The sequence below is a fragment of the Canis aureus genome, chromosome 4 (genome assembly GCF_053574225.1).
Source record: "Canis aureus isolate CA01 chromosome 4, VMU_Caureus_v.1.0, whole genome shotgun sequence".
In the NCBI taxonomy this organism is placed as follows: Eukaryota; Metazoa; Chordata; class Mammalia; order Carnivora; family Canidae; genus Canis; species Canis aureus.
The window spans coordinates 52,378,714-52,404,284 of record NC_135614.1 but is presented as its reverse complement, the minus strand read 5'-3'; the positions used below and the strand labels follow the sequence as shown (position 1 = coordinate 52,404,284).

The 25,571-nt window shown below is 43.1% G+C and overlaps 1 protein-coding gene across 18 annotated transcripts in view; it reads right to left on the bottom strand.

Moving 5' to 3' along the window:
* PWWP2A (PWWP domain containing 2A) overlaps nucleotides 1-7,162 on the bottom strand; it is a 37,091-nt gene extending 29,929 nt beyond the window's left edge. For 3 of the 18 annotated variants that reach the window (XR_013378286.1, XM_077895671.1, XM_077895670.1), the window contains exon 1: nucleotides 6,463-7,162. Coding sequence is in view for 4 of the 18 variants with exons in the window: in XM_077895671.1 (XP_077751797.1) it covers nucleotides 6,463-7,082 (620 nt within the window). In the remaining 14 variants the exon portion in view is untranslated. Of the gene's footprint in view, nucleotides 1-545; nucleotides 616-1,237; nucleotides 1,257-4,425; nucleotides 5,361-5,584; nucleotides 5,654-5,712; nucleotides 5,977-6,099; nucleotides 6,252-6,462 lie in introns of those variants that run through there. The other 15 variants (XR_013378300.1, XR_013378293.1, XM_077895672.1 and 12 more) reach the window with 13 other exon arrangements.
* Nucleotides 7,163-25,571: the final 18,409 nt, after the last annotated feature.

Genomic DNA, 25,571 nt, shown 5'->3' with positions numbered 1-25,571 from the left:
TGGATCTTAGGAAGCTTAAATATAGTTTTATCAAGAACTTTGCTTTGAAACAGTACACAGTGAAGTATGGTCTGTCTTACACTAAAAGGCTGAAAATTAACCTCATTAGAAACCCCAAGTCCATTAAAACATGCCTGGCATAGTTTATGTTTACAGTATCTAGTTATCCAGTTTATAAAACTTAGTTTTAAAATCTGTTTTTAATACCATGATGTTTGTTACAGGATTTTTACAAACTAAGTTTTTAATGTCCAACAATTCGTTGCAGTGCAACATGCTAGGGAAGAGAGCACTCTTTCAATACAACATATACACTGGTTTAGTAGTGGGTGTCCTAAATGTCTGGATCAGAAAGTGATTGGCATTTGGCTCTGGGCTTACTATGGGAACCCTTTATCAACACCTTAGAATAAAAGCAGAATAATCACCAAAAAAAAAATGTGTTTTAAATATGTATAACTCAACACAATTATTCAAGCACACTATGTGAGGACCTAAATTCTCAACCTGGATGCTTAGTATAAGCTACTAATACCACTACTCACTGCTTCACCAGAATGGCTGTATATTTTTCCCACCAAAAGTAGAGCTATTGCACCATACGTTTCATGGTCTCTGTAAAGAAAAAAAATCATTGTCTTGGTTTATATTTCCTTAAAAAACAAGTAACTTTTCTACAAATTATTTTAAGAACTTAGTGAAATCTGAAGTTTTTTTTAAAAGAAATCCCCTCGATTCTCTTTAATTAACAGTACCCCACAGATACACACAAAATGTCAGTATTTATAAAAGGTCAATTCTGAAATATAACTAGCTACAACCTTTAAAAAGTATGTACCAAAAACTTAAAATGACAAGGGTTTTTATGCATAAACATTTACTTCATGACTCCTTAATTCATATCAGATCCAAAAAAAAATGGAATTCAAGAGATTTTTCAGGTTTTCAAAGTGGTTTTAGAACTACTTTTCAAGATGTAGAGAACAGCAATAAAATAGTTGAAATGATCCCTCTGTGTAGTCAGAAACCCTAAGTCCCAGTAAATACCGTCCCTTCAGGTATGGACTGAGCTGATAAATACCTTTTCAGAAACTAGGGCTGAAGACTTTTACCCTTTGCAGATAATCCTGACTGGTTAAATTTTTCTATATTTGTAATCATTAAAGTTAGATGTGTGCTAAAGGATAGGTCTCAAGTGTGCAAGCAGGTAAGAGGTTTCCGTATCATTTCTACTGACCCAAAACAAGGGACGAGAGGCTTTCTAAAGAGGCCCTCAGAGGGCTGTGGTGGTTGTCCCTTCAGTCTGCTCCTGAAGGAAAAGAACTATTTTTAAAAGTCATGGAAATTCATCTAATGGGATGCAATTGGAAAAAAATCCAAAATGTGGAAAATTCTGCCTAAGTCTATGGCTTAACAAATCAACTTCAAGGGAATAAAATATAATGGCAAGAGAACTACAGATGAAAAACATGAAACTTATCAACCAATTACAAAGTATAAACTTTAGTTGGATCCTAATTTGAACAAAACTTAGATGTTGACTGAGACGTTAATTTTGAAACACTGAAATTTTAACACTGACTCGCTATAGGATGATAGAAAGCAACACTGTTATTATTTTAGTTGCAATAACAGTAGTACATTACGGCTTTAAAATACTTCTTTTCAGAGATCTATACCAAAATTCTTATGATGAAGAAAACATGTTTAGGATTTTCTTCAAAATAATCCAGTGAAGTAGACATAAGATGAAGCAAGTTTGATTAATAGTTGATAAATGTCAGAGCAAGGATAATACATACATGGAGGTTCATTTCCCATAATAAAAACAAAAAAATTACAGTACAACCACTGATTATTCTAAAATAATCATTAAGACAGTTTAGCAACCTGAAGGAATGTGAATTCTATAATGCTAAAGAAGAAACAAATGTATGTTTGTCAAAATTTCAAAAGTTTAAGGTTAGGGAAGAGACCAAACTGTATTTGTGGGTTAGCTGATTACTTTTATCTGCTACTATTAGATTATTGGCTTTACCTATTCCTAATGAATTCAGGAGTAGGCAGGTAATTCAAACTATCTAAGACAGCTGGGTATAAAACAGAGGAGGAGCCTAGAATAAACTAAAGAATGCCATAAAAGGGTTTTCAGTTTCAAATAAATCCTATGCTGGGGATCCCTGGGTGGCGCAGCGGTTTGGCACCTGCCTTTGGCCCAGGGTGCGATCCTGGAGACCCGGGATCGAATCCCACATCGGGCTCCCGGTGCATGGAGCCTGCTTCTCCCTCTGCTTATGTCTCTGCCTCTCTCTATCATAAATAAATAAAAAAATAAAAATAAATAAATCCTATGCTACATAAAATTTTTAACCAGATATTCAAGTATCTTCATTTTTAGGGTGACCATGTCATTTGTATAGTAGCCAAAGCAAGCTACTTTGAAGACATGAGGGGGAAGTAACAATCAAACTGGGATGATACAGGAAAACCATACGACCTGGTCATCCTACTCACTCTATACATAAACCAAGTCGTGAAGTTTATTTGCTTGTTTGGGTTTGTGAACTGCCTGAAATCGAATGAACCTCCTAAGAACTAGAGAGACTGGAGCCCAAAGAGGCACGGAGTTTTGCCCAAAGTCATAGTGTTAACTAGAGAGCGTGGCACCAGAAGTTGGACCCCAACTACCTTGACACTCTGTCCAGATCAATCTGCTACTACTTGGTAAGTGGTACTATCACTTTCTATTCTTTTAAATTACGTGGGTCCTGTTCCTTTTCTCCATGAAAAGACTCTCCTCAAAAATGTGCTATTCAATCAAATAACTAAAAATAAGGCAAAAAATACTACAATGATAGAAGGTGAAGAATGTTAAATGCTTACAAAAGCAGAGTCTAGAGCAATCCATATATATGACAAGCTGTATATGAGGACTGAACACAGTGAACAACTCTTCCAACTTTAAAAAACATTTCTGTACCATGGATAATGCCAGAATAAAATTATCAAAAAGGCAGTAACTGGCCCTTTCCCTTTTTAAGACTAAAGAAAACAATACACATACATGAAGCACTTAATAGTCTCCCAAATGTTAATTCTTTCCTGAGTACCTCACTGAACAGGCAAGAATCACGACTTCAGAGGCTGCTGTGTGTTCTGCAATATACAGCTAAAGCTAAGGAAATGAGGAAGCTCCAGAGCAGAAGGTCTCATGGCTATTACCTGACTAAAGAATCCATTTGCTCCAATACCCATACCAGTTGTATTATCCTGTACAGCTACTGAAATCAGGACAGGCACTAAAGTTCAGAAATATGCAGTTTATTTAAAAGAAAATTTGTCAGCCCAACTTTCTAACATGAATGCAGAAGTATAGGCTTTAGAATCAGATCAACCTACATTTGAATCCTTACTTTGCCATTTGTAAGCTCAATGACTGGCCAAATTAAATGAACTTCAATTTCCTCCTATATAAATGAAAAATACCAAGAGTTATAAAGACTAGAGCAAGTGGTACAATGCCTGGTACATAATAGGAAGCTCTTGTTATTTTTACCCAAAGATTTCATTAAATGGCCAATTCGAATATGATGCAAACTGTTTTTAAAGCAGCTGATTACTGTAGTCACAATCGTGGTACAATCTAGAGCATCTACTGGATTATCAGTTAACCCCAAAACTGCGCATCGAGTATTCAATCAAGGTAAAGCACAGATTACAAAATATATGGGCAGATCTGCTCTTCCGTTATAAAAAAAAAAAAAAAAAAATACCCGGGCAGCCCGGGTGGCTCAGCGGTTTAGCGCCGCCTGCAGCCCAGGGTGTGATCCTGGAGACCCGGGATCGAGTCCCACATCGGGCTCCTTGCATGGAGCCTGCTTCTCCCTCTGCCTGTGTCTCTGCCTCTCTCTCTGTGTATCTCTAATGAATAAATAAATAAAATGTTTAAAAAAAAAATACCCAACTAGTCATTCATTAGTCCGATAATTCCTTCAAGTGCTAAATCTTAAAGACCCTTTTTCTTCACCAATTCCACAATGTGGTTACCACCCAAATAGAAACTTCCAGAGGCAGGGACCATATCTCGTAATATTCCAAATACTAAGAGGGTGCCTTACACGCAGATGTGATCAATAAATAATAGTTGAATGAAAAGGTGACAGGATTTCCTTGACCTTTCACAAAAGATTTTAATGACACAGACCTTTCACCTCCTAACATTAAAATGCAAAAGGTTCATAATAAAAATAACTCCTTCAACCAAAGAACTGGTGTCTGTAAGAAGCACGGTTGGCAAAGCAGAACAAAAGTCAAAAAATACACTGCCATTTCCTATCAAAGAAAATTTTAAAAAATAAAACACCAACACAATGAGCGCCTCAACAGAGGAAAGAACTATCCGTTTCACTTCCAGGAACAACTTACCTTTTACACCTTCCTTTTGCAGATTTGAAATCCAGATTCTCACACAATCACTGGCCTTCACTTCTGTTTGATTCAATAGCATACACACTACTGAGTCTCTCTCTCCTTCACTATTAAATACATCAGTAGGAAGCACATTGGTCTCATCCTGCTTTCTAACTATGAAAACATAAGTACAAAGGTCCTAATCCAAAATTCTCAAAAAAAAAAAAAAAGGAAAGAAAACTAAAAAAAGCTTTTGAGGTTAAACAATGTACAGAAATAATTGTTGGGGTGCCTGGATGGCTCTATTGGTTAACCGAAGGACTTGGTTTCAGCTCAGGATCTCATGGGACATGAGAAGACTCCGAACTCAGTGAAGAGTCTGCTTAAGATTCTCTCCTTCCAATTCTCTCCTCCCCTGCTCATGCTTGCTCTCTAAAATACATAAATAAAAAATAAAACCTGGAAGAAAAAAAAAAAAAAAAGTGGGGCACTGGGTAGCTCACTCGGTTAAACATCCACTCTTGGTTTCAGCTCAGGTCCTGATCTCATGGTTTGTGAGATAAACTGGGGAGATGAGGGGGCTTCCCTGCTATGAAGGAAGGAGTCTCCTTGGATATTCTTCTCTCCCTGTGCCCTTTCACCCACTCGTGATCTCTCCCAAATAAATCTTAAAAAATAATTATAAAGGCTCCCATCTTCTTCCGTGCCCAAGGGCCCTACTTCAATGTGTATTTTTATATTTTTTTATTTTCTCAGGTCTCTCCTGCCCTCTAACTGCCTTCCACAAGTATATTAAATTCCCTCCCTCCCTCTCCGACCGGCCTCCAAATGGGAAAAAGATGGTGTCTTTGATGCTACAGCAAGGAGTTAAAAATAAAACATACTGGGGGTGGGGGGACATACTGGGGGCCCCTGCAGTGGCTGAGTCCTTCAGCTCAGGTCATGATCTCAGCTCAGGTCATGATCTCAGCTCAGGTCATGATTATCTGCCTTCAGCTCAGGTCATGATCTCAGGGTCTTAGGGGTTGATCCCACCCCAGACCTGCTCAGTGAGGAATCTGCTTGTCCCTCTGCCCCTCTCCCTGCTCAATGCTCTCTCTCACATAAATAAATTTTAAAAATAAAAAAAAAATAAAACATATTAAAGTAAGCCATTTCCAAACAGGTGAGATACCCATCAGAGTGTGTGCTGTTGCAGGAAACAGAATGGAGAGCCGTGAATGGGAGTCTCTGCACTTCATATCTGCAAAAGAAGAGAATACAAAGGTTAACTTAACTCTAGACTTAGGATACCTTCTTTACCTGTTTAAAGCAATGCCCATACACATTTCAAATCAACGATGACAATGTGCTAAGCCAAAGGCTTGCGGGTGAATTCCACCTTCTTGCCCTTCGTACGTAAACTGTTACCTACAGTTCAGAAGTCGATTATTTGGGCATTTCGATACCATGCCACCTTGATATTATAAAATGTAAAAAACAAAAACAAAACAAAAAAACAAACCCAAAAGCTCTCTCTTCTTTAGGCCTTTCTTAAAACTATCACTTTAATTAGCCAAAGGTGCTTCCCCGCTGCAGTTATCCAAGGGGTAATTAGCTCTCACGGTGAGCGGAGCAGTCAAGACGTTCGCTTCTGACGAATAGTCCCCCCCCCCCCCGCCGCCCCGGCCGTAAGGGATGACAGCTAACCTTTCGGGGACCCCGACGCACACGCCCCTTTCTCCAGCCTCGATAAAGGTGAATTTCAGGGGGAAAGCGCCCCCACGAGCAGCGTCCCCCGCCCGGCTCCCGGCACCAGGTCCTCCGCGCAGCTCCTTCCGCGGCCGGCACTGCCCCACCAGCCCCGGGGGGCGCGCCGAGCCGGGCTGCAGAGGTGCGCGCGGCCGCCGGCCACACACCTGCGCTCTCGGGCGCCCACCGGGGGCGGGGGCGGGGCCGCGCTCGCGACCCCAGGGCTCGGGCGGCCGCAGGCCGGGGCGGGGGGCCGCGGCGGCTCGCTCCCTCCCTGGGGACCAAGCGGGCCCGGGGGCGTGCTGGGGGCGGGCGCGGTACCTTTTGGACAGATCCATGAGGACCCCGGAGAAGAGCTTCTCCCCCAGACGGAACGACACGACGAGCGCGTCCTCGATGATGTGGTCCAGCGTGACCCGCACCTCGGCGCCGGGGATCAGCTGCGACACCGCCGAGTCCACGCGCGCCGGGGCTGCGGGCTGCGGCGGCGGCGGCGGCGGCGGCGGCGGCTGCTCGGGCGCGGGCGCGGGCGCGGGCGCGGGCGGCTGCGCGGGCGGCGCGGCGGGGGCAGGCGGGAGGTCGGCGGGCCCCGGAGGCGCGGCCGCCGCCGGCTCCGCCGCCCGGGCCGGCAGCTTCTCGTCCGCCTCCAGCTCGGGCCCCGCCGCCTCGGGGCTGCGGGCGGGCTCCCCCGGCGGCGGCGGCGGCGGCGGCGGCGGCGGCGGCAGGGGCAGGGGCGGCAGCGGCGGCTCGTCGGCCCGCGGAGAGGGCTGCTGCCCGTCGGCCTCGCCGTCCGGCACAGACGCCTCAGTCGCCGTGACCGGGAGGGGGTCCGTGCCGGCCTCGCTGCCGGGGATCGGCTCCATCTCCGGCTCGGCCTCGCCGGCGCCCCCCTCCCCGGGGGACGCTGCGGTCGCTGCCGCCTCTGCAGCCACGGCCGCCATCTTCTTCCTGGCTTCTCCCTCCTCCAGCTCGGGGCGCAGCGGCCGCGGCAGCGCGGCTCGGTTCCCTGGGCCTTCCCCTCCCTCCCTTGGACACTCTCGTCCCGCCCTTTCCCTGATGCTCGTGATTGGCACCGCGCCATTGGTTCCGGCCTACACCCCTCCCGCCCGTGCGACACCTCATTGGCCAGGCGGGGGCGTCAATCGCCGGGCCGGTCCCGCCCCCCCAGGCGCAGTCGGAACTTCTCATTGGCCGCGCGAGTTGTCAAATGTTGAACCTTGGAGGAGGCGTGAGGGCACGGGGGAAGTCACAAAAGCTGAGCCCCGTGCTCATCGCCTCTTTCTATTGGCTGCAAGGGGAAGGAGAGCTTTACGGTTGGCCTGCGCTCTTGCCCATTATCAGTCAGGCTTTCGGAGGTGGGAGAAAGGAGAGAATCACGTGGCGCGCTAGTTCTTTCAAAGGCGACCCGGGGAGAGGGGGCGGGGGGAGGAGCGACAAGGCAAATGCGGGAGGGGAGCAGCTTCCCAAGAATCCCTGCGCCGAGCTCCTTAGAATAAATGTTATTTCTAGGCGCGGACCTGCTGGCGGCCGCGTGTGGGCACGACGAGCCTCCTTGACAAGGCCAACTAAAGTTTGGAAACCATTCTAGACACACGTTTGGAGCTCCTGCTAAGCTAGGCACTGTGCTCGGCGCTGGGGGTAGGATGATGTTGCAAGGCGTCCTCCATAACCTCACGACAGACGCTCCAGCCCCCACGCAGCGACTGTTTTCCTTGACTTCTCTCCACTTTCTAGGAACAATGCACCTACTTGTTTCAAAGTAGGAAAATGCTCATCGTGACAAGAGGAGGGACACCGTGCGTACTGTAGGAAGCTGATGAACATTCCAGAGAGGAGTACTGAGGCACGGGGGGACTTACGTGTGAATATTGTTTGCTGTCTCCAAATTCACTGGAAAGTGGACGCACTTGCTTCCTTGCTTAAGCCTTTTCTTTTCTCGGCCTCTTCTATGTGACAGGTTCAAAAAGTCTCTCTCTTCCATGTCTTAAGGCTCCTACTTTTCTTTCCACTCTAAGTCTCTCGATTTGTCGTGTCTAGAAGAATCTACCGAACCCAATTATTTCAGACTGCACCGCAGAATCAGCTTATTCTCCGGAAGAGATTGTAGGCGTTGAGAATGCCGACAGGAGGGAGGGGAGAAAAGTTGACAGCATTAAGGGGAGTAAAAAATGAAATTCCAGGGGTTCCTGGATAACTCAGGTCATGATCCCAGAGTCCTGGGATGGAGCCTGGCATCAGCGTTGGGTTCCCTGTTCAGTGGGGAGCCTGCTTCTCCCTCTTCAGCTACCCCTCCTTGTTTCTCTCTCCCTCTCTCTCTCTCTCTCAAATAAAATCTTTTTTTTTTAAACTTAAATTCTAAATAATTACAGCTAACATTTATTGAGTGCCTTCTGCCTTTCAGGGCATAGTACAAACCGGTAATATACCATCTCAATCCTTACACTACTCCTATGAGACAGGTACTATTATTATACCCATTTTGTAGAAAAAGAAGCTGAAGCACAAAGAGAATGCCCAAGGTCACTTAGCTAGTAAATTTCAGAGACAGAATTTCAAGTTTACACTAAAAGGACTGAAAATGGCAAAAACTAAGTGTTACCATATGCCCTATTTTAAGTCATGGAGCTCTTGGGAAAAGCTGATAAGAAATCATAATCAGTACAGGTTCAGCATCTCCAAAGTAACAGAAGGAAATTAAATTACTAAGTGTCCACTCTGTCAGAGATTTTCCCATAAGCTCCCATTTAAAATCCTCTGAGTGAAGTCTTCTCCTTCTTTTCCAGATGAGAAAACTGACCCTTAGCCAGGTTAAAGATCTCAGAGGTCACACAGCTAGCAGCAGATCCTATCTAACCCAACTCTGTCAAGCGCATGACTATTCCACTCACTCATTCATTGAACAAATAATTTATCTCCTGCAAGCCAGATGCCTGCAGTAAATGAACAAGGATCTCACCTTACAGGGCTTTCACCATGATCACTTGGTCTATAATTCACCATAGTCAATTAATTAAATATTACATATAGTTCTATGAAACTCCTAGAGCCATGCTGAGTTCCCACACCGTATAATCTATCAGAAGGGAAAAGAATACAATTCAGGTCCTGGGACCTGATTAACTCTTGTAGTAATTCATTGCAAGATGCTACAGTGAATCACTTAAATTAAGGTTTTATGGCAGATTGCGGCATACCAAGTCCTCCTTTTAAATCACCATTTTCATCCTGCACTGAAGAGTCTCCTCACCATGTTCACATCAAATATAACCCCCTTCACCTTGTTTTTCAAGGCCCTCTCTGTTCCTCCTCTATATTTCAGGCTTATTTTCTACTATTCTTCAAGCTTGCTAATATTGGGAGGATCTGGTTATGCATCTTTCATCCATTTATTCAACAAATAAATGTTGAAAGCCTACTATGTGTCAGTTACTGGGCTAGCCAGGCTGAAGGCATGCAGAAAGAAGATGAGAAAATTAGTTGCCGGCCGCCTAGAGCTTATTTTTCTAATTAGAGAGTTAGAAAATAGGCAATGAATACACAAGATGATTACAGATTATGAGAAATGCCATAAAGGAAATAAACAGGATGAGATGATAAGCAGTTATTGCTAGCATAGGGGCAGAGAATAAGGTGATCAGAAAAGGTCCCTCTGAGGATAAGACATTTTTTGCTAAAATGCAAAGGATAAGGAGCCAGTTTTTGACACTGTTGGATGAACATTTGGGTCAAAAGGAACAGCAATTGCTAAAGTCCTAAGGCAAAAGAAGGCTTAGCTTATTCTAGAAAGAGAAAGAGACCAGTGTGGTTGAAAAGGAATGAGCAAGAAGATAGATAGGTGAAATAAAGTTGGAAAGGAAGACAGGAGCCCAATCATATTTTATATACCTCGCACAGAAAAACAAGAGATTCTACCCTCAGGGAGCTTCAAGTCTAGTGGGAACCTAGCTTTCGTATCCGAGTCAGCCTCTTCCTGGCATAGAATCAGCATAGAAGAAGCCCTTGGTATTTGTGGAATGGATAGCCACACATGGTATCTGGGACTAGGTGGATAGTTAGATGAATGGATGGAGGGTTGGATGGATTGTTGGAAGGTTGGATGGTGTCTTAGCCCAGTCAGTTTGCTAAAATAAAACACCGCAGACTGGGTATTATAAACAACAGAACAGGCTTATAAACAACAGAAATATATTTCTTATAGTTCCAGAGGCTGGAAATATAAGATCAGGGTGCCAGCGTGTTTTAAGTGATGGCCCTCTTTCTTCTGGGTTGCAGATATCTGGAATACTTACATGGCAGAAGGGGGCAAAGGAGCTCTCTTGGGCCTCTTTTAGAAAGAAATTAATCTCATTCATGAGAAGCCCACCCTCATGACCTAATCACCTTCCAAAGACCCCCATCTCTTAGTATCATCACTTTGAGGGTTTAGGATTTTAACATATGAATTTTGGAGACATACAAACATTCAGAGCATGTTCAGATGGATAATTGATTGATTGGACAGATCATCAAATGAATGGACAGATGGGTGAATAGAAAAGCAGAAGTGATAAGGAATGCAACTGACTACTCAAGTGGATTCTCACTGTCACAAGCAGACTTTGATCTTGAGCTTTGCAGGGTACTATAGTTTTGTGGCTAGAAACTCAGAGTAGAAATGAATGAACCTGTATGTGACTCCCCAGTTGGCCTCTAACTATATGATCTGGGCATGGGGTGGGCACCTGGGTGGCTCAGTTGGTTAAACATCTGCCTTCAGCTCAAGTTGTGATCCCAGGGTCCTGGGATTGAGCCCTGCATTGGGCTCCCTACTCTGCGGGGAGCCTGCTTCTCCATCTCCCTCTGCCTGATGCTCCCCCTGCTTGTGCACCCTCTCTCTCTCTGTGTCAAATAAATAAATAAAATCTCTAAAACAATAACATGGGGATCAGAAACTCAAGGCAAAAGGAACTGACTTACAGCACATGGCTGCAAAGCCATGGTGGCTAAATGAATTGTTTCTCCTATTCTAAGACTATTTCTGTCCAGTAACCAATACTTCTCTTCTAAAAGCAGATCGCCTACTCTCAGATAAAGACTGTAATGGATAACTACTGACAAACATGTCAATCATTGGCTCTCTCTCCATGTGTCTCAGTGGTTCTCAATGTATCAAGGGATCTCTCTGAGAATGTGCTGGAAGCGATTTTACATAGTGTGTGATCCCATTTACATAAAGTACCAAAACAAGCAAAACAAATTTATGCTGCTAGAAGTTAGAATAGAAGTCATTTTTGACCAGGGAAGGGGGACATTTCAGCTAATGACTAAAAGGGAATATGAGTGGAGTTTTCTAGGATTCTGAAAATTTTCTATTTCTTCATCTACCTTTGTTTACACAGGTATGTTCAGCTTATAAAATTTCATCAAGCCATGCATTTATATGTGATTTTCTGTATATAGATAGATGTTATCTATTACAGCTAGTGTCTGAAACATTATACATGTATTTTATCACAGTGTCTATGGGCAGAAATTCAGGCATAGTTTAGGATCCAAAGGCTGGATCCTTTGTTTAGGGTCTCTCTCAAAACTGAAATCCACATGCCAGCAGGGGCTGCAGTCTCACCTGAAAGCTTGACTAGGGAATAGCCCACTTCCAAGCTCACTCACATGATTCTTGGCAGGGTTCAGTTCCTTGGTTGCTTTTGGCCAGAGGTTGCCCTCACTCTTTGCCACACGAGCTTCTCCATAGTACAGTTCATGATTTATAGCTTGCTTCATCAGAGCAAGCATACAAGAAAAGTCAGAGAGAAATGGAGCAAGCAAGAGAGAAGTCATAGTCTTTTATATCCTAGTCTCAGAATAGGCATCTCATCACTTGTGCTATGTTCTCTTCAGAAGCATATCAACTAGATCCAGCCCAAAGCATAAGGCAAGAAGATTATACAATGGCATGAGTTCCAAGAGGCAGGGATCATTGGGAACTGATTACCACACAACTCAAAGGTTTAAAAAAATGAAAAGGAAAAATATTGGAGATGTTTTCCTAAATCTTCCCCCACCCCCGTATACTCATCCATAGACTCTGTTAAAGTGTCTTGTTCCATATGGATGCTTTATAACCCATACCACCTGCCTCCTCGTAACAGATCTTCACCTCAGACAGGCTGGTGAAAGAGGCCATCATATTACAAAGGTCGATCCTAATATTGAGAACAATCCCCATAGGGAGAGCCATCATTGATCTAATCATTTAATGAGTATCTACTATGTGTGAAGCAGAGGTAGAGACAGCAGCCAGATGAGCCAGGATCAAAGGTTAGCTCCATTTCTCTCTGACTTTTCTTGTACCAAGGCACATCAAAGATGGGCACTGTCCTGAGACATCTTCCTCTACAGTCTTGGGTGTTTTTTCACATGCTGCCCCTCCCTTCTTTGTATATTTTCAACAGCCGCCATGTCAACAAAATTACTTAAAAATGGACACTACTTTGGAGGGAATGGTTCTAGGCTGACCATCTCAATTTGCCTGGGGCTGAAGGGTTTTCTGAAATGTAGGACATTCAGCGTTCAAAGTGGTACAGTCCTGGGCAAGCTGTGATGGTTGGCCAGAATCCATGCTGCATGTTTTGCAGAGATGGACGCTGATCCTCACAACAATCCAAAAGGAAAGGGAGCCTCAGAGAGGTCAAAGAAAGCCTCCAGAGCTGGAGATAGGATTAGGATGGGAACTGGGCCTGTCAGTCTCCAAATAATGTGCTCTTGGCAACTTTGATTTCTTGGCTATTTCTTCCATTTCCTTCACCATCCCCTGGGACAGGATCCTTGGATAAGTGGCATATCAGTGTGCATTTTTTGTCTAGCCTTCTAGTTCAAAGCCTACAGGTTAAACCTGACTAGATTCTAAACTCCCCTGATTGTACCTACCCTCTCAAAAAAAATCCTAAGAACATTTATTTATTTGACATTTCTCTCAATTGGGTTCTCCTACCATTTGAAATATGGCAGCTCTTAGATTATAAAAATCTTGTAAAGACTCTAATTTTATAGCTTCCTTATAATAGTGCTTATCCAAGTAATGATTCTTAATCTTTATCATGGGCTTATTTCCTATCAGGCATTAAATCAACTAAATGGTGTTTTATCCTTATGACGTACATTTCGTAATTATTACCATTACAGGTTAGGAAAGTAAGGCACAGAGAGGTTAAGCAAATTGCCCAAGGTCATACCGCTAGTAAGAATAGGTATCAGATGGGTTGCTTGGCTGGCTCTGTTGGAGGAGAACGCTACTCTTGATCTCAGAACTGTGAGTTCAAATCCCATATTGGGTGTAAAGAGTATTTAAAAAAAATAGGTATCAGAGAACAATACCTATTTGCTCATTGATTACAAAGAGCTCCTGTGTTTTCTCTAGGAAGACTATCACTTGCTCTGATAACCTCAAGTGAAGCTTTTCTGAAAACCAGTTGAGAACCTCAGCTAAAGAGATATATGTGATATGAGAGCCAACCTTGAAAAGCCTCTACCTCAAGATCATTTTGATAGAATGCTCCTATATTATGACAGTTTCTCTCAGTCTCAGTTTCCTCATCTGTAATATAGGAATGATGATCATCATCTCTACCTCAAATAGTTGCTGTGCAAGCGCCTGGGTGGCTCAGTCAGTTAAGCCTCTTCCTTTGGCTCAGGTCATGATCTCAGGGTCCTGGGATCCAGCACCAAGTTGAACTCCTCACTCAGCAGGGAGTCTGCTTGTCCCTCTCTTTCTCTCTCTGCCCCTCCCCGCTACTTGTGTTCTTTCTCTCTCTCTCTTCTCTCTCTCAAATAAATACATAAATAAAAATCATGCAGCACTTGGTTGGCTCAGTCAGTTAAGCGTCTGCCTTTGGCTCAGGTTATGATCTCAGGGTCCTGGGATAGAGCCCTGAATGGGGCTCTCTGCTCAGTGGGGGGCCTGCTTCTCCCTCCGTCTTTGTGCCTCCACCTGCTTGTGCTCTCTTTCTCTCAAATATAGAAATAAAATCTTTTTTTAAGAAATCAAAATAACTCAAATAGTTGATATGAAGTTTAACATTAAGTCGAATCATGTCTGTGAGGTGATAACAGTTCTTTTTATCCCTCCTAGAGCTCTAGAGTTCTGGGTAGGAGCATGGAAGTAATTTGGTGCATCCAATGTAAATTCTGAGCCAGAAGCTGGGGGCCAGGCACTAGTCTCAGCATTTATCTCATGGCTTTTCACGTCCAAGCAGCTATTTCAGTGTTTACTCCCAGCCATTCCTCTGACTACATATGCAAATACAGTTCTAAATTGCTTTGGTTCATTTTTATGCCAAATTCCTACTCTCTATTTCATTTGTATTTGTTTGTTTTTAAAACAGCCAAGATTTTTTTTTTTAGGAAGGAATGTGTGTATAGCTATATATAGAAAACAAAATACAACACAAAAAACCTTGTGATGTCTGTCTTGTTCATCACTACACCTCTCTCCTGGAGCACAGTGCCTGACACATAGCAGGCTTTCAAAAAATATTCGTAGAATTCATAAGCAAATGACTAACTAAGTGAATAGTTATTTCTGGGGGGTAGAATCAATGTGGGTTTTCTTTTCTTTTTGCTCATCTGCATGTCCGAGTTATCCCAATTTTCTCATTTTCCTATAATGAACATGTATTTAAGAAATGTTTAAATCCTTACTTTACCAAATAAATACATAACTGAGTGAATAAACTAGGGCCAGGGTAGCCATGCAATGGGAGGATTCCAAACACGGAATCGCTGGACAGTAGCGCGCTGTTGCAGGTTGAGTGGGTTGCCCAGGATCTAACGTGGGAGGAAGGATAAGAGAGTCTGCATCCTAGAACCCAGACGCTTCACCATCCTGTAGTTACCGTTCTCCTTTGGGTCACAACACATCATATTTTACTCTGGTGTGTTTGCTGGGTGAAGGCAAGAAGCAAGTCCCAGAAAAATTTTTTTAGGCACTCTGAATGATATAAGGAATTCTCCGGAAGAAGCGGAGGCTTGAGTGTCAGGTGCATCGAATTGGAGGTGGCGCTGCTCCTGACCCCGCCCCACCCCACCCAGTCAGTGAACCTTCAGAGGTGACCCCCTTCTGTAGGAGTTGGCTCCAGTATCCAAATCCCAATTCCTTCCAGGCTCAGCCCACTCCACCCTGGTCGGTGGATGCTGACGAAGAAGGGAACAGACAAACCAATTTAGTTGTCGTCCTCTCTTTGTTCCCTTGACCTTGAGGCACTTAACGCAGCAGAGCCCGCGGTGCAGGGAGCCCGGCAGAGTTCTGGAATGAAAGGCAAGAGACCTTGGAGGGCTTTGGGGGCCCCGCACTCGTTTTCTCTACTTTGGTCACCATAGTGACTTCTCTCTGAAGCTTCAACCCTGTGGTTTTTGCTCGATATTCATTCATAATAAGGCCACCCCTGCGTTTTCCGCCCACTGGGGAACAGAGCACCGCGCGCATTTGCAGTCACATGGTTGATGTGCTGGGCCTTTAAACAGCGCGCGTGTGGGGTGTGTGTGTGTGTGTGTGTGTGTGTGTGTGTGGATGCGCAGGCACGCATAGCGCGGTCCTCTGCTGTGCAGAGCGAAGGATCAGAGCTGGGAAAGAATTCAGTTCCCCTCCGGGCCTGTTCCCATGGTTTGTAGAGAAGGGACTTGCCCAAAGTTTCTCAGCCCTTCCGAGAGAGACGCCCCTACTGGAACTAAGTGTCCTGAGTCCACGGTGTCATCCCAGATTTTCTAACTTCTTGGCCTTTTGTGCCAGGCACTGGGGTCACACTTCCTGGGAATGTCACTAAAGGATACAAAAATTTATGGTAACCAGATCTTAAGCCTCTAGTAAAAGCCCAGAACTAGAGCTCCCATAGTGAGACAAAGCACTTCCATTTCCAGTACAGATATGCAAGTAAATTAGCCCATTTAATCCTCAAAATTACCCTGCAAAGTGACAACTATTATTCCCTTTTAAATTGAGAAACCAAAAAATAAATAAATAAATAAATTGAGAAACCTGTGGCATCAGAGTGATTATATGGAACAACTTGGGAGTCAGAGGTGAATTTGAATCCTAACTGTGTAATTTGCTAATGATAAAGAATGGCATAAAAGCTCATCAGTATAGATGCTGACTTCAAATTCAGTGAGATGAGGTTTCCCTGCCATTTCCCTGCTGTGTGACTTTACGCAAGTTACTTAACTTCTCTGAGCCTCTATTTTCCAACTGTAAAAAAATGGCATAATAGAACCTATTTCACAGGGTCATTGTGAGTTTTAAATAAAGCAATAAAAAAAATTTTTTTAAATAAATAAAGCAATACACATAAGTCACTTAGCACTGTACCGGACACTTAATAAATGGTTTATATTATTCCAAAATTAGAAAGTACTCTCCTGCTAGAACTGCTGGTCACAGACAAAAAGAAAAAATCTACATCCCACATCCAGGCTCACCCAGAGACCAATACGGAGTATTTGAAAAAAAAAAAAGAGATCCCAAAGAAAGTAAAATGAATTTGAAAGATGCTTTTCATAGCTTGATTTTGCATTTTTAAAAGATTCAGTCTTGGGAAGGGAAGAGTTGAAATCAGTATCTCAATGAATGGATAAAGAAGATGTGATATATATATCATATATATACAATGGAATACTACCCAGCCTTCATCAAAAAAATGAAATCTTGCCGTTTGCAACGACGTGAATGGAACTAGAGTGTATTATGCTAAGCAAAATAAGTCAATCAGAGAAAGACAATTATCATATGTGGAATTTAAGAAACCAAACAGAGGATCATAGGGAAAGAGAGGAAAAAATAAAACAAGACGAAATCAGAGAGGGAGACAAACCATAAGAGACTCTTAATCATAGGAAACAAACTGAGGGTTGCTGGAGGGTAAGAGATGGGGCGATGGGGTAACTGGGTGATGGACCTTAAGGAGGGCACATGATGTGATGAGCACTGGGTGTTATGTAAGACTGATGAATCACTGACCTCTACCTCTGAAACCAATAATACATTATATATTAATTAATTGAATTTAAATAAAAATAAAAATAAATAAAAGGGAATTTCTCTAAAATAAAAAGAAAAGAAATCTGTCTCTCTCTATAGCTTTGCTTCTGATACTCTCCAGAACTATGCTATGCAACAGGGTGGCCTTCAGCCTCTTGTGGTTACTGATTACATGAAATGAACCTGGTCCAAATTGAGATGTGCTGTAAGTATAAAACATACCAGATCTTAAAGACTTTAGTGGGGGACTCCTGAGTGGCTCAGTGGTTGAGCACGCCTGCCTTCAGCCCAGGGTGTGATCCTGGAGTCCCACATCAGGCTCCTTGCATGGAGCCTGCTTCTCTTTCTGCCTATGTCTCTGCCTCTCTCTCTGTGTGTGTCTCTCATGAATAAATAAATAAAATAAAAAAAAAAAAGACTTAATGGGAAAATTTTTTTAAACATTTTTTAGAATTAATTTCACACATTACTTTTGATGTTTCTAATATGGCTACCAGAAAACTTTCAGTGCTGTATGTGCCTCACATTATATTTCTAAAAGACAGAGCTGCTATAGATAGAAGCATGGAGTTCCATCTCAGCCCACCTGTGTGGGTCTCTCTCTAATTCTTTTTTTTTTTTTAAGACTTTATTCATTTATTCATGATAGACATAGAGAGAGAGAGGCAGAGACACAGGCAGAGAGAGAAGCAGGCTCCATGCCGAGAGCCTGACGGGGACTTGATCCCAGGTCTCCAGGATCAAGCGCTGGGCCAAAGGCAGGCACTGAACTGCTGAGCCACCCAGAGATCCCCTCTCTCTAATTCTCATAACAATATTGTCTGGAAGATATTGTTATCTACATTTACTCCTGAAGAGCAAACTTAAGGATGCCAACCCTTCATTTTGCCAGATAAGGTCATCAAAACCCACTACTATTATGCACTGTCATCATTTCATAAAAGAAAGACTTTGTAATATCAACATCGTTGAACATTTCAACTGCATAAAAGAACACATTGCCCCTCACAACTGTCTCATAATAAAAGCAGCTGGCATTTCTCAAGAGCTTACTATTTTAAAGGTACTGGGCTAACATATGCTTTTGCTCTTTTAGTTCTGTAAAACCATGAGGTCGGTACCATAATTATCCTCATTTAAAAGATAAGGAGATTGAGGCTCTGAGACCCACCAGCTAATAAGTGGGGGCTGTAAGATTTGAACTCCCATCTGGTAAACTCTAAAGCCGGTTCTGCATTGATTGTGCCTCCCCATAGTAGTTTCAGGAATGACGGCAGTTTGCATTTGGCTATAAGTTTGCTGAGTTTTTTTTTTTTTTTTAAATTCTATTATAGGTTCATAGCCTTTCTCTCTCAACCCCACCCCAGTCTGTACTTGCATTTGGGAAGAGATAATTACAGTTGAAGTGACACTCGTATTTAAAAGGAAATCAACACATCTGCCTTCATCCTGCATGAATATGGAAGAGGGATTTCTTTTCTTTTCTTTTCTTTTCTTTTTTAAGATTTTATTATTTATTTTAGAGAGAGAGAGTCAGAGATAGTGACAGAGAGCAGGAGCTGGGAGGAGAGGGAGAAGCAGGCTCAATCCCTGGCATGTGCTCATGACCTGACCCGAAAGGCATGTGTTTAACCGACTGAGCCACTCAGGTACCCCTGGAAGAGAGATTTCTATCTAACCAGCCCCTTCTCATTTTCCCTTCCAATGGAAAATGTCAGGAAGCTCTGGAGACCAAACTGAGCCGGATGGGAAGGCCCTGGTGCCCCAGGTCTAGTGAAGAAGACCAGGCTGTAGTTGGGCTGCTTGTCTCCTTCCCATTCACAGCTTGAACGGCACCTTCCATACAGCGGGAGACCAGGTGTTGTGAGGGGGTCATCACTCTACCTAGCCCTCTCCCCACCTGACAGAGCATTTAGAGCCAAGTTGCTTGGGTGGCTCAGTGGTTGAGCATCTGCCTTTGGCTCAGGTCATGATCCAGAGTCCTGGGATTGAGTCCCCCATCAGGCTCCCCACGGGGTGCCTGCTTCTCCCTCTGCCTAGGTCTCTGCCTTTCTCTGTGTGATTCTCATGAATAAATAAAATCTTTAAAAAAACAAGTTTCCCTTACCTGAGCTACAATTCATGTCTGACTTGGCCACCTCCCAGCTTTCAGCTTCCAGAGCACAGCCCTTACGGAGATCATGGAGATCATGCCTGACTTCTAAAGTCAAGGGGGAAATTTGCTCAGTATTAACCTTCTCCAGACAAAATCAAATCAAATCTCTCGAAGTTGCAGATTTGCAGGGCGGGGGATTAGGGAAGCTGGCATTTTAAAGCTACAGGGTAAGGGGAGGCCATAATAATCATGTCTTCCAGTCATGTTGGGCTTTGTGACTATAATAAGTACTTGCTAGGAGCTTTGCAAACATGTTATCACTTAGTCTTCATAGCAACCTACGAGGTCGGTTTTATCCATCACACAAAGGAGAAAACTGAGGCTAAGGGAAGTGAAGTGACTTGCTTAAGGTCACACAGCTGCTAATGGCTGAGCCAAGACCTCAAACCTAGAATATCATACTCCAAAGCTTAGAACTATGAACTACTTTGCTCAAGGTCACATCATAGCTGGTAAGTGATAGAGCCAAAATTCCAGTTAAAACAAAAATGGGAGAACATACCCTTTCCAGCAATCTTGTAGAGATTTAAAAATGATAATACCAAAAATGAATCAAGATGAGGTAAGATGAGCATTCTTTCAAGGACTCAATCCTCTGCAATTTGATAGTTCCCTTTTGCATAGCAATTTGATAATTATACAAAGACCTTAATTTTTCAATCCCGTTTCTAGGGAAGTAATCTTTTGAAAACTTTATGTATAAGGAAGTTTTCACTATATACTTTATTAAGGGGCAAGGTGACAAACAACATAAATTTCACCAAGGACTGGTAAATAAATTATAATATGACCATTCCATGGTATATTACACAACTTTAAAAGTTATGTTCATAAAGATTTGCATTAATGTAAAAAGTGTTTGGCCTAGTCTAAAAGGATAGACAATATTATAACAATGACTGAAGGTATAAAAAATCCTGAGAATATATACTCTAAAATATTATGGTCATGTTTGAACATTAGAAATAAAAGCCATTGTCATTTTTCTTCTATATTTTTGCATAATTAAAATTTTCCATAAGGATATATTTCCTTTAATAGTTAAATATTAGCCCCTATAAAGAGTATTCAAAAGTATGTGCTCTGGTCTCTGCAAGCTATTCCAAGAGAAAGAAAATCATAGTGAATAATGTCATTATATTTGGAATAAGTGTAAAGCAGCTCAAAGTGACTAATTTGAAAGGAACATGAGAATTTATCCAGACTCTGCACTTCCCCCTCTCCGTTCTACTCCTTTACCTGTTTGTTCCTTTTCATCACTGATCACTATATGGAATGATAAATCTTATTTCGTTATACACTAACTTAATTGTTGTCCCTTCCATACAACTCCCCCATTGCCTCCACCCCTGTGTCTACAACAGTCTCTGGCTGTCAGTAGGCCTCAATAAAGATTTGTAGAAGAAATGAATTCACTCTTACCCTGACATTCCCCTAAGGCCAAAGTGTTGTTAAGTTCACTTAAAATCAGTAGTTCAAAGAAGAAAAATTGAGAAGAAAAGGACAAGAACTTAATTTGAAAATATGTCTGATCTGCCTGGCAGCCCATAGAAGAACCATTACCAGCCTGCAAAGGGTCAGGATACCCATCATAGATCATTCCCATTGCCAACCTTACCAAAAGAATAGTCCCTTGTTGGCCAAAAATGCTAATAAAACTAATTGCCATATTTGGAATGTTTACTTGCCAAGGATTCATGTATTACTATCATTTCATCTTCATACTACCCTATGGATAGATATTATTATTTTCATTGAAGGAAATGGGTCACAGAGAGAGGCTAAATAATTTATCTAAGGTCAACCAGAGGCTGGGTGGTGGAGCCAGGATTCAGAGTTAGTGCCATGGTCTTCATTCCTGGCTAAGCATGATAAAATGGAGATTTCCAGACCTCCTCTAAGTCACCAACTCAGGACTCCCTAGAGTTTGCCCCTGGGATATATTAAAAAGTCTCCAAGGATGTATTGAAGAGTCTCCACAGGTGACCTGAAACCCATCAAAAGTTGAAGACCTAGACCTAGTTCAGTCTTAACCCCAAACCCACCTTTTTAACCTCTCACTTGTCTGGGACCCAGTACTAATCATGTTTTCTTACTGCCCCAGGTGAATCTTTGCTTTGGAGGACCACTGATGGATGGTCTTTGTGAAGGCTTTGGTCCAACGATCACCTTGCAAGATGTGACTTTGTCTTTGAACACAAGCACTTGGGTACAGAGGATTCTAACAGAAAGGGTTTCAAAAAGCAAGGCAATCTAGTATCTTCTGAGCCCAGGTATATGCCTTCCACTCAGCCTGGAGCCCTATGCCCTCTTCCTTGTCTGTCTGTGTCTACCCATTCATCTTTCAGATCACAGCTTCCTATCTAATCATATGAACTCTGTACCCCCTAAAACACAGCTTTTTCTGTTTGAATGATTATTTACTTGTTACTCTTTGCATTAGACCAAAGAAAGCAAAAATCAGGCCTTGTTTTGCCCATCTTCAAACCCTACTCCCAGGCCTACCATGTAGTAGGCACTTAATAAATAACAGGTCTCCTACCATGTGCTAACATCTGCAGTGAGTACTTCATACATGTGAACTCATTCAATACTTACAACAGCCTGATGCCCACTGCACAGATGAACAAATGAAGGCATAGACAGACAAGTGGTCACTTCAATGTCTAGAAGGCTCAAATATACCAAACTAGTCGACAGCAAAGTCTAGATTCAAACCCAGGCAGTTGAACTCTAAAGCTGAAACTCGGGATCCCTGGGTGGCACAGCGGTTTGGCACCTGCCTTTGGCCCAGGGCACGATCCTGGAGACCCGGGATCGAATCCCACGTCGGGCTCCCTGCATGGAGCCTGCTTGTCCCTCTGCCTATGTCTCTGCCTCTCTCTCTCTCTCTCTGTGTGACTATCATGAATAAATAAATAAAATCTTTAAAAAAAAATAAAGCTGAAACTCTTGATTAATTCATGTTTTGGTGGTTGACTGATTGATGGTTAATTAATGGCCTATAGAGCCACCACCCATAATTCACCAGCTGGAGACCAGAGCTAATGCCTGACCCTGGAGAGCTGATCAGAGTATCCCAGCAACATGGCTAGGGTACCAGTCCTCAGAGATGCAGGGTACCCTGGGAAAGAACAAGTTTTGAGAGCAGCCTTGAGATTATATTCTGGTTCCATCACTTACCTCTCTGGGCCCTAGTTCTCCCATCTGCTATATGGGTTAATCATTACTACCCTCACGACTCTTAGGAAGGTGAGACAAGCCAGTATACATGAAACATGATACATCATACCTGGCAGAGCGTCTACCACACATTTGTTTCTTTAATCAATCTCTCTGTCATCTCCATCTAAAGCCTATTCTAATAAGGCTCTAGCTTTTTCCAACAAACATTCTCCAGCTGAGATCCAGAGGCAGCTGTGTCCTCTGCTCCTGTCTGCCTGCTCGCTCTCAGAATGCTCTCCTGCTATTTCTAGCTCCTCTCTCATCAAGGTCCTTTCCCATTTTCCAAGGTAGCTAGGATACGGACTTGTTAAGCCTGGCCCTAAATTCCCTGCGGAGGCCAGAGCAGGGCCTTGGGCAGGTGGCCACTCAGGGAAGCTGAAAAGGACAGAATCAATAGAAACAAATTTGTCCTGAGAATAAGGGCAAGGCCCACCATGCCCCCTGGTCTGACAGCAGCTCAGAATCAGAAAGGGGAAAAAAGGGAGGGTCTTCTTTCTCTCTTTCTTCCTCCCTTCATTGTTTCCTTCCTTCCTTCTTACCTTCCTTTCTTTCCTCCATCCTTCCTTTTTTCTTCCTCCTTTCCTTTCCTTTCTTTCCTTCTCTTCTCTCTCTCTTTCCTTCTTTCTTTCTGTCTTTTTATCTTTCTTCCTTTCTTTCTAGATAAAGGTCAGTGGTTTTAAAAGGACTAAAGATTTGGGACTCCAAATATTGATTAGTATTGATTAGGACCCCTGACAAACTAGGATGGACAGTATCTTGGGAGGAGCAGGCTATTGTGGCACGTTTGAGCATAAGGAAAAGTCAGAATCAGAAGTAATTCCTCATGGGTTTTTGGCTGGTTGAGTAAACTTTTTGCTTGGCAATGAAGGCAACTGGCCGAACCTCACCTGCTAGGCAATGGTCCATTTATTTCTGAAGTCCCTTCTGAGCACCAGGGAGGTGCTCATGGAGATGGGCACCAGGGGATGGGCACATGGAGAGATTCCAGGCAAAGATCTAGATTCAAATGTCCTTTCCTTGAGGTACCTGGGTGGAGCAGTTGGTTCAGTGTCCAGCTCTTAGTTTTGGCTCAGGCTGTGATCTCAGCGTGGTGGGATTGAGCCCTACCTGAGGCTCTGAGCTTAGCATGGAGTCTGCTTAAGACTCTCTCTCCCTCTGCCTCTGTCCCTCCCCCACTCTCTCTCTCAAATAAATAAATCTTAAAAAAAGAAAAACGTTTTTCTTTTTTCTTTTTTTTTATTTAAGATTTATTTATTTATTCCTGAGAGACAAAGAGAAAGAGGCAGAGACACAGGCAGAGAGAGAAGCAGGATTCATGCAAGGAGCCCAACGTGGGAAGGCAGATGCCCAACTGCTGAGCCATCCAGGCATCCCCAAAAAATTTTTCTAATAAACACAGGCACACAATGAATAGTTCAGACCACATGGAAGAGTAGAGTGAAAGGTAAAGCTTCTTTCCATCCCAATTCTCAGGTTCTTGGGTATAATTATTGTCTTTTTTTTTTTTTTTTAAGTAATCCCTACACCCAACTCGATGCTCAAATTCATGACCCCGAGATCAAGAATTGCATGCTCTACCCACTAAGCCAGCCAGGTGCCCCAGGACTATTGTCTTCTTTCCTCCAATGTATTATATACCTTCAGATCTCCTAGTCCAAGCATTTCCTTTCCCATGAATTATGCCAATTGCCAAATATGTATGAAACTTCTATGTGACAGACACTGGACTAGATACTGAGAATATCATGATAAACATAGAGACACAGTCCCTGGTGTCAGGGGCTACAGGCTGGTGAGGAAGAGCATAATAGACAAGTAATTGCATATGCATAATTATTCAACTATAATTGTGAAAAGTGCCATAAAGGAAAATTATAGGCATATAATATGGCTGGCCAAGGAAACAACATTTAAGCTGGTGTCTGGAGAATGAGTAGGAGTTAAAAAGGAAAAAGTGTTACTGGCGGGGGGGGGGGGGGGGGGGGGGGGGGGGGGGGGGAGGACAGCATATGCAAAAGCCCTACAGAGGGAACCTGTTTGGCAGGAGGAGTTGGGAGAAGGCAGGCGTGGCAACACAGAGTGAGGGGGGGCTGTGAGGTAAGGCTCAAGGGCAGGCAGGGCTGACTCAGCCAGTGATCTAGAAGATCTGGCAATCGGCCCAAAGCTTTCCAGAGTTGTTACCGTAACAAGGGCCTGTGACAAGCACTTTGGAGAAATCAAAAACGTTCCAGAAGTTACTTGAAAAAATAAAATATAGACAAATGAAATGAGGCCTTACAGCATGGAATTCGAGCCAGGTGTTCAGAACAATCCTCAGGTGTGTTGGGAGTCAGGTTGGTAGGTTTCATGAGGCTAGAAGTAGAGGGGATGTGATTTGGAATTAAGTGCTTACTAATGTTTGTCCTCAGGAAAGCTGACAATTTCTCCCTGTCTTGGGTTCCTTATCTAAGTGCAAAGATGTTATGAGGCTACAGAAAAGGGGCTAACATGATGAGAACAATTTGCTTGATTTTTTTCATTCAAGTTTTTATTGAGAAAACTATAGATTCACATGCAGTTGTAAGAAACAATACAGAAAAATCCCTTGTACATTTCAGTGTTATCATGTTACAAAACTACAGTATAGGTCTTTTTTTTTTAAGATTTTATTTATTTATTCATGAGAGACACACAGAGAGGGAAGCAGAGACATAGGCAGAGGGAGAAGCAGGCTATCACAGGGAGCCCAATGTGGAACTTGATCCAGGAGCCGGGATCACACCCTGAGCCAAAGGCAGACACTCAACCACTGAGCCACCCAGGCATCCCGCTACGGTATAGGTCTATACCCAAAAGAATTGAAAAACTCACAGAAAACTTTCTCCCTCTTGTTTTTTTTTTTAAGATATTTATTATTATTATTATTATTATTATTATTATTATTACTATTATTATTCATGAGAGACACAGAGAGAGAGGCAGAGACAGAAGCAGGCTCCCTGCAAGGAACCCGATGTGGAAATTGATCCCAGCATTCCGGGATCACGACCTGAGCCAAAGGCA